Raw genomic sequence first — 9289 nt, forward strand, 5'->3', positions numbered from 1 at the left:
TGACCTCCCGGCGCTCGCCACCGGCCCCGCGGCTCCTGCTTCTCCCCGGAGCCCCCGTGGGTGAATCAGAGCCGGCTTTGTGCCGGGCCCCGGGGGACCCCGCGGCAGAGGGAGGGTCGGCTTTTCTCTCCTAGTGTTCCGGAGCCTCTGCGTTGGGAGGAGGAGGAGGAGGGTGGACCAGGCTGTGTTCAGGGGACCACACACAAAGGGAGGTTAAAGAGCGTCTCCCGGTGTGGGTGGGAGCAAGGATCTGTCCCACCAGTGTGGATCGCGCTGCCCTGAAGTGCAAAGCGAAGGAGCTGGGGTTTGCTTTGCCGGTTTGTGCCTACGGCACGGGAAGCCAGGTTGGAAAAAGCAACGAAATGGCCCAGGCATGGCCGGCAGGTCCCACGCGAGGGATGGGTACGAGGCCGGAGTGTGGGGAAGGAGATGGGAGCTCCTGCCTCGCTGCCCGCATCTGCACCCCCCTGCCAACCCGGCCCCGTCGCTCGCACCGCACCGCACCAGTAGGAGAAACAGAACAAGCATCTCCAGGGAGTGTGTTTGGAAAATACCAGGTTTTATTAGACAGGCTGATGTTCAAGCTGACAGTTTTATCCCAATGCACACGATCACGGGCATCTACGTGGGGCTGTGTCCCAGCTCCCTGCCTCCTGCTGTGCTCTCAGGCGAGACGCTCACCCCCCGAGCTCCGTGAGGGCTTAGTGCTTCTTGGCAAAATGCAAAGGTCTCTCTGCTCCCCGTTTGCACCCCCAGCTTCCCAGAGCTCTCCTAATAAAGCTCAGAGAGAGCTGGGCTGCGAACCGCAGTCCTCTGGGGACTGACAGCCACTTGGAGAGAAAGCACCTCGGTGTTGGCATCTCCCCGGGCCGGCACGGAGCTGAGTCAGCGTCACAGGGAGCAGAAAACAGCCCCAGCTTCAGACCACCGCTGCCACCGCATTGGAAAGAGAACCCTAACGTACGATATCGTGGGGGGGGAAAGGGGGTTTGGCCGTCACAGAGGAGCCCCGTCCGGGATGCGGGCACCAGGGCTTTGCACGGGGTGTGCGGGTGCTAAAGGGAGGAGAAAGGGGGAGAGGAGGCAGTGAGTGCCGGAGGATAAAGCAAAAGAGAAGCAAAACAGGGAAGGGAGAACGATGGGGGCAGCCCGAGAGCAGAGCAACGGTGCCTTCAAGGCCATAAGGGAGAGTCAGAGCTCCTTCCTGGGATGGAGAGGGGGGCCTTTCCCTGGGTACCCCAGAGCCCACAGGCTTTGGGGGGGACAGGGCAGCAAGGAAAGAGATGGTGCGATGTGGCGCTTGCAAATAGAAACATCTAATGACCTTTGCTTGCCGTGACAGTGACACGCAGTGTGATGGCAGGAACAGTGACAAGATTAGCCCATTTCTGTCGGTGCTTCTGCTCCATTAGCTCTTAAGAAAACCATGCAGACTAACATGGTGGAGGGGAGTGAGAGGTGAGGAGCGGGTGAGACAGAGAGGGACGCTGATGAGCAACGGGGTCACGTACAAGACAGCAGAAGGAACAGTAGGGGGGGGGGGGGGGGGGAGCCCGGGGGGGGGGTTTCGCGGTGCTGACTCACGAGCACATCGCTTCTCTCCAGGCTGGTCCGGCTACTGCTCTCTGGGACTCTCCTTGCCTTCACTCCTACCTCCAGTCTCCTCTGTGCTGCGGGCAAAATCCCTCTGCATGAGCTGTGCTCCTTCCCGTGCTTGGACGTAGATTTGGGTCTTGTCTTCATTAGTTCAAAGGTAGAGGCCTGCCTTGAAGCAGAGCCAAGGAGCACGGAGGTCCCTGAGGTGGTGTGCCCCCAAACTCACCTGGACTTGAGGTGACCTCTTCTTTGCGGTGCCTGGCCTCAGTGCCGGGGGACATGGAGCTCCCATGGACCTTGTGCTGTAGTCCACGTCCCGTTGAGCACATGGAGATGAGGGGCACTGCCCTTCACACCCATCCCATCGCAATACAGCCTTCCATTCCCAGCTTTCTTTTTCCCGCTTTCATTCCTTTTGCCTTTTTCTTGCCTCACCCGGCACCTCCACTTCTTCTTGTTCCTGTCAAAGGTAAGTCCCTCTACTCCAGAGGTTTCCTGGAGAGCAGTGCTAGCTGTGCTCATTTGGCAGGAGGAAGGAGAAAGGACATTCAGCAGGTCGCTGGTGGGCTCGAAGGTGTTGGTCTCCATCCAGGGCAGCATCTACCTCTTGGTTGGCTTGTGCTCGGCTTGGCAGCCAGTTGTGCTGGCCATGAGGGCCAGGTCATGAGGCCACCCCTAATCCCTTGGCTTTCACTGCAGGGTTTCGAGGTCGGCTGTCCACAGGGAACCTCACCCTGCTCAGGTGTTTCCAAAGCAATACTCATTCTCCTCCCAGGACTGAGTGCTGATGCACAGAGATGAGCCAACAAAATCGTGGCTAGAATGGGGGAAGTTTGGTGAACAAGCCAGAGAAACCTGCCTGGGTTGTCCTGGGGAGAACAGATCAGCAGATGGGCAAAAAGGATGAGGCAAGTGACCCCCCCCTAGTTCTTGCCTCCCTCCACAGACCGCAAAAACACGGGGGTCTGACTCTGAGAAAACAACAACATGGAGCTGAACAAGGTCAACTTGCCAAACCCTTAACCCTCGGAGCCCTGCTAATCTGCAGGCTTGACTCACCAGCACGGGTTTTGGAGGTTAACGACACATGCAGGCACCAAATGGCCTGTCCCTGTGTGGCCCAGAGGGAGGGAAACCCCCTCACAGCTCCTTGTGGGGACAGTGTGATTTGGGGTGCTGGCCCTCCTCCTCCAGCACAGTTTAACCAGTGCTGGCAGCTCCTTTCCAGCCCACTGCTTGTTCGGACATGGACTTGCAAAGCCCATCACGGCTACCTGTCTGGAGCTACGAACGCCCCTGCAGAAGCCCCTTCTTAAGGCGAACACCCGGGTGAAAGTTGCAGAAGTTCAGCTCAGCTGTTATGTGAAAGGAGAGCTCACTGGGCGACCTAAAAGTCTCAGAAAGAAAAACAAGGTCAGTATCTGCAGAGATTTGTAGGATGTTTGTGCCTGAAAACAACAGCTGGGACCTGGCCTCGCTTTCCCTGCCCAGCGCTTTGCCCCAGGGGCTCCGGGTGATGCCCCGGGTTAGTGTGTCACCGCTCTCCCCTGTGCTCTCACGCCGTGCCCTCGTTCTCGCTCCCTGCCGGCTTCGAGGATGCAGAGGTTGAAATTCCTGTTCACGCACTCTTGGCGCCAGTGAAAAAGCAGCTACAGTTCTAGCTCACCGTGCATTGCTCATACTTACAGCTTAAACATTGCCTTCTACTTGAAAGAACAAAGATAAAATGTCAGGAATTCACAGTTTTTATTCTCTTTCTTATGCCCACCCATCTTCCCCTGCCATCGATGTCAATGACTCAAAGTCCTCATAGTACAGTAGCCTTTGCCAGTGTGGCACTCGAAGGGTTAACAAACCATGGCTTCTTGGACAGATAAGACATAAGCTCATTCACCGGTAGGAACACGTGGACGGTTGGTTATATTACAGAACACCTTAGGGTTTCTTGTAGCGATTCTTTGGGGTTTCGCCACAGCCAGTGACGTCACAGGAGAGAACGTTGGGCTTCTTCCCCAAGCCGATGCTTCCCAAGAGATCGGGAAGCTCGCGAGTGATGGCCTTCTCGATCTTCTCTAGGAAACACCCTCCCATGTAGGAACACTGCTGAGACAGCAGCTTAAAACTGGTGATGGGGTTGATGCCAAAGAAGTCCTTGTATGCCTCGCGGTTGGGGAGGTCAAATTTGCTGACATTGGTCTTTGCCAGAATGGACTTAAAGATAAAGAACTTGTCAGGATCTTCCACAATGTCCCTGAACACCAGTTCTCCATCGCTAAAGAAGGTCATTTTGTCCTTGTAGGTCTGTAGATAGCGATCGACCAAAAGGGCGTGGATGCGCACCCGGATGGCGTGCTGGCGTATGAAGGCGATCTTATTTTCCATCCTGTTCTCAATCACCTGGTTGAGATCTTCCAGGAGTGATATCTCTTCTTTGAGGAACAGGTCTTTGTGGGTATCCGGATGGTACTCGTGGGGCCAGAAAGAGCTAACGTACACCCTGGGTGGCTCTGTGACGTTGATGAGAGGAGCCAGACTCCAGAATAAGGCACCGTAGACTCTCATGAGCTCCTGGGTAGCCAGGCTGTCGGCTTTGTTCAAGATGATTCGGATCTGAGACTCGCGGCCCTTCAGCTGGCGAAACAGCATCTCCAGCTCCAAGCCCACGTCCAGCTTTGTAGGGTCGAAGACAACGAAGATGAGATCAGCTCTGTCAATGAACCACTGGCACACGTCATTGAACGGGTAACCTTGAGGAGAGGAAAGAGAGAAATCCAGCAGAAATAGCCAGCGCAGGGTGAGTCCCTCTGGGTCAAGGGATAGACAAACCTCGAGCCTGCCGTGTCTCACGCCCTGTCTGGGTTGGACAGGGTGTGAGACACAGCAGACTTCCCATGCAGCCCAGAACCTGTTTCTCATGTGCTGAAAACACTTCAGAGTTTCTTGGCATGAAAACCCATCCCTGTGTGTCTGGGCCTGTGACTGCCTGTCTCCCTCAACCTCACCTCCATCCCTCCTTTCTCCCTGCTGCTGGCCACCGATGCCTCCTGCTCCTGTGAACGGACATCGGCCGCAGCATTGCTCTCCTCAGTGGGCACCAAGAGGGTCGAGAAGCTGCTCTGTCCTGGCATCCCAGGTGCTGTGGGGATGGCGCTTCTCTGGGCCCTGCAGTAGCTCCAGCTGATGGCAAAGCCATCCGAGGGTGGCAAACAGAGCATTAAATGCTGAGCTGAGGCAATCAACAGCCCGAGGAGTCCCCAGGAAACACCCTGCCGAAACGCCTGACTGTCACACCTCCAAACAGCAGAAATGGCTGCTCTAGCTGATGACACTTGGGTACTTTCCCCAGGTCCCAGCTGCTGCTGCCACAGCCATGGGCAGACAAATGTCACCATCCCCTCTAGTGCCCTTTTGTGGCCTGGGGTTCTTCCCCGTTGTGCTGCAGCCGTCTTTGTCATCTGACATCATTACATCTTTTCTGGAGTCCCTTAGATGAACCCAGTAAACCCCTACCTCGTTCTTGCTGCTTGCGGTTTTCGATGATGCCCGGCGTGTCCACAAAGGTGACTCGCTCCAGCAGTTTGTGGGGCACCTCGATCCCTATCAGCTTCTCCAAGAAGTTCTGCCCAAACTTCTCCAGGGGCGAGAAGGAGCGGGCGCTGTCAGCAGCCATCACGATGCCCTCAATGGTCTTCAGCTTGGGGCCGTGCATGATGACAGTGAATTCGGAAGTGGTGGGTTCTGCCCCTGCCCAGCAACGAGAGAAGCAGCAGAGCTGTGAGATCCACACCAGGCAATGGACATGACAGGGCTGGCCTGGGACTAGCTGGGGAGCTCAGGAGCATCGCTTGCTTGCCAAGAGATGCTAGGGGAAGGCAAGCAGCGGGGCTATTAAATTCTTGCCAAACCTCTTGAGAAAATGCCAGCAGGGCTGTCTTCTGTGGGGACTGGCTGTTCTGGAGGTGGCCTGACTGCACAAGGTGCCCTGGAGAACCACCTCCCAGGAACCCTGATTCCCGTGGCGCGGAGCTGGCCACAGACATCTGCCCTCAGCTGCGAGATGACATCCACAGGAGCAGGGAGGAAGGAAGGGGAATGGCTTTTCTCCTGGGAGGGCGAATTAATTGGCTCCACGTGAGGAGGGAAGGGGAGAAGACAAGGTCAGAGCTGGTGAGCCCTGCTCTGCGGGATGGGGATGCTGCAGGGTGAGATGCCCTCCTCCTCCCCGAGGAGGGTGGACAGGCCCTGGGTCGTGGTGGGGAACATCTCCTTCCACTTGGCGCTGCAGAAGGGCAGCACGGACCGGGTTGCAACCTCCCGACTGTCACAGAGTGGGGGATCGAAGAGACACGGCCAGGAATCGCTGGCCACACGGACACAGAAATGCAGGTGCCAGGACAGCCTCAGGGGAGCAGGGGGGGAGCGGTGCGCATGGTACCTGTGTAGAGCTGGTAGGGAGTGTCGTCCAGCCCGAGGAGGTAGTTTATCATGGAGGATTTGCCGACACTCCACGGTCCCAGGAATAGCACCATTGGCTTGGAAGTGATCTCCCCATCTGCGGAGAGGGGAAATAACAAGAGGAAGTGAAGAAACAATAGCCGTCGCCGCGTGATTAACTCCCGGCTGTAACGAGCATCCCATCTGAGCGGCACGGCAGCGCTGCCGGGGAAACAGCCACCCTTTTTGGGGCTGCCAGCCATTCGCGAGCCAAGGCATCGCCCAGCGACGGGCCCCGGTGTCTGCAGGAGCCGGACATCACCGTGCTCCGTGGGAGACCCCATCTCACTTGTCTGACATTCTCTGAGGTTTGGCCTTTCTTAGATTGTGGGTGGACTTGAAGGCATTTTTAAACCTTGTCTCTGTTCAGTTCTGGTTTAGCCGGAGTGAATTCGGGGCTGGCTGCGGGGCGAGTGTTGTTTGAAGGCGGCCGCCGCAAAGCGTGTGACATGCGAAGGAGGTGGCCATGCCGCAACCAGGCGAACGCCTCGTGCAAAGAGAGCTGGCGTGGTTTGAGGAGCAGCGCTATGGCACGGTGCTTGGTAAGCGTGGTGTGAGCCTTGGGCCAGCTGCCTGCCTTGTGTTTCCACCGTACCCTCCCGGGGATCTGCGCCCGGGTGGTCACTCTCAGCCCCCCGGTTGAGCAGAGGGTCCCTGCCTACATGTGGGCTGGGTGCGAGGGTCCAGCCCGGTGTGGGGAGGGCACGAAGAGAATGAACAACAGTCCCCATCCTGCACTCTTCAAGTCATGGAGTTTGCTAAGGGGCTCAAAGAGGCTGGTGGTGGCCCGTAAGGACTTATCCTTGTGCCATGCAGTTGGTCTGGGAGCTGAGGGGTCCCTGGACACAGGCAGCCACCGTCCCAGGAGCAATCCCTGCTCCAGCGGGACTCGTTGCAGTCAGCCTGTGCCCACACCGCTCGACCCTCCCACCCCTCAGGCCACTGGTGGAGCCGGAGGAGCCCCTGGCCTGTGCCAGCCCCCAAGCTGTGCCCAGGACAGCCGGGAGCCTGCTCATCGGCTCAAGCCCAAGTCAGGCCAGAAATGGAAGTAAAAACTGGATGAGTGAGTTCCTGCTCGTGGGAACCTTCCCCGTCCCTGTTTGCGTACCAGCACTGATCTAGCCAGACAATCCCGGGCAGGAAACCGTGCCGGGAAAAGCGCGGTGGCAGATGGCAGAGAGCGGAGCAAGCGGCGGCCACCCTGCCACAGCGTCAACCTCGCACAGCCCCCGGCGTGTCTGCCCGGCAGCAGGGGCTGGCGATGCTCTTGGGGGACCCACGCCGCCCCCCGCCCCCTCCCTTCGGCCCCACTCCTGAGGCAGAGCTATTTTCCCTGCGGTGGCTGAGAGACCCCGCTGCTCTGGGGATGCCGCCCACACAGGAGCCAGCAGCTTTCCAGAAAGCCAGGAATCCATCTCCCGAGTCGGGGAGAGTCGCAAAGCCCATGTGGCACTGAGCTCCCGCTCCCGAGGGTGCTGGAGGGCACTGCACGGCGGCTCCACACCGAACCCATCTGATCCCGGACGCAGGAGTCGGGCAGAGCGTGCCAGCCTCCTCCTGCCTGCATCTGCCCATCGCAGGGCCACCATGTCACCGCTGGGGAAGGGAATGGGCTGGGGGATATCTCTCCACAGGTCCCAGATGTCCGTTCAGCTCAACCCTCCTCCCCAAAGCAGGGCAGCTGCACCAGAACCGCGGGGATGGCCATGCCCGCTGCCTGCTCCCTGCCCGTGAGCCACGGCGATCCAGCGTCGTCTTCTCACACGGGACAAAAACAAATGTTGAAACCTCAGATTTTCGTTATTAATTTGTGCCAATCTATCACTGCCACTCTGTTCGCTTGCCGGCTTTAATTGGGTTTCGGATGATGATGATGATTATTATTATTCCCTGTGATGTTGTGCCAGAGGTTTGAGGCGGGTCCCCGCGTGCTCTTTCGTAACACGTTCCTGGCCAGGTGTGGCAGTGTGAACACCGGCAGCCCGCGCGCCCCGGCTCCGCTTCACCTCCCCACCTCTGCCCCGCTGTGCCAAGGCGGGCGGCGATGCAGGCAGCCCCCCTGCCGGGTCACCAACAGCTCGTCGAGCCCACCTCTACCCTTTACTTTGGGAACGGGGTGCTGGCACCCCATGGGCTTCGCAAGCAGTGCCAGGCACTGGATCCTCACGTCTCCCCTGGTGGCAGCAGCTCCAAGGATGTGAGGCCACGCATGGGTGCTCCTCGCCGCTGCCCAAGGCGTGGGGTTGGGGTACCAGAGAGCATCTCCCACCTGGGAGGGTGCTGGCCTGGCATCTGCCCCTGCTACGTCCCCCTGCTATGTCTGTTCAGCACCGATTTGGGTCACCTTGATGGGCCGGCTGGGGAAAAAGAGCCAGTCCTTGCCAGCTGCAGGGTAGGGATGGCGGCAGCTCCATCACGGTGGCTCTCTCCAGCCACCCTGTGGCTGCTCGCTCCCAGCCCAGCCTGCCTCTCGCCCAGCTCCACTCATCCCCGCTCAAGCCCGGCACGTCCCGGTGGCATCTGCGGAAGCAGTCACGTGCTGGTGCGTGATTGGGCCCTGCCTGGGAGCAGGGGGGTCCTCAGACCTTGCACCCCTTCTCCTGTGGTCCCGCTTAAAGCATAGCAGCTTAAAACACGGCGTTTCTAAGCTGCCGTGTCTGCAGGGTAAGGAACATGCTGCCATCCGGCAGAGCACCCGGCAAACAAGGCCAGGAAGGTCATACCTCCCTCCGCAGGGCCTTGGACCGTTCAGCTCTGAGGGTAGGAGCAATTTGGATGCCTAAAAAAGTGTTTTTTTCCTAGAGCAGTGGCTTTCTGGGAGTTTTTTTCCATGTTGCTTGCAACGCCCAGCTGCCCTTGGGTGGAAGAACTGCCGCTCCGGGGCTGGGATCAACCCTGGGCCAGGTCTTGTCCCACCTTGTCCTCAAGCCCAACAAGAAGTGCCTGGTGCCGGCTCACCCCCTCTCTGTCCCGAGGATGCTAGGCACAGCAAAACCTCCTTCCTCGCCTTGTTCAGACCGAGCCACGGGGCAGGAAGGTCTTGCTCTGTCCTCAAACCACCGGGGGAAGGCTAAAACACTTGGGGAGACTCTCCCGGCATCGCCCACACCACCACCCCACCCCTGCACCCCAAACACTGCCAGCCCCTCTGCCTACGGCACGGACGCACTGCCCTGTAGCCCTTTTGGGGGTGGGGGGG

The 9289-nt window shown here is 58.7% G+C and overlaps 1 protein-coding gene across 1 annotated transcript in view; it reads right to left on the reverse strand.

The window, feature by feature from the left end:
• Positions 1 to 2903: 2903 nt before the first annotated feature.
• The window catches only part of SRL (sarcalumenin), a 12856-nt gene continuing 6470 nt past the window's right edge, over positions 2904 to 9289 (reverse strand). Inside the window, exons 5-8 of the mRNA XM_009881962.1 lie at positions 6032 to 6148; positions 5107 to 5340; positions 3091 to 4343; positions 2904 to 3044 (exon numbers count right to left, since the gene is read on the reverse strand). Coding sequence (XP_009880264.1) covers positions 3532 to 4343; positions 5107 to 5340; positions 6032 to 6148 — 1163 coding nt within the window. The 3' untranslated portion in view covers positions 2904 to 3044; positions 3091 to 3531. The remainder of the gene's footprint in view (positions 3045 to 3090; positions 4344 to 5106; positions 5341 to 6031; positions 6149 to 9289) is intronic.

The sequence above is a fragment of the Charadrius vociferus genome, unplaced genomic scaffold (genome assembly GCF_000708025.1).
Source record: "Charadrius vociferus isolate BGI_N301 unplaced genomic scaffold, ASM70802v2 scaffold593, whole genome shotgun sequence".
In the NCBI taxonomy this organism is placed as follows: domain Eukaryota; kingdom Metazoa; phylum Chordata; class Aves; order Charadriiformes; family Charadriidae; genus Charadrius; species Charadrius vociferus.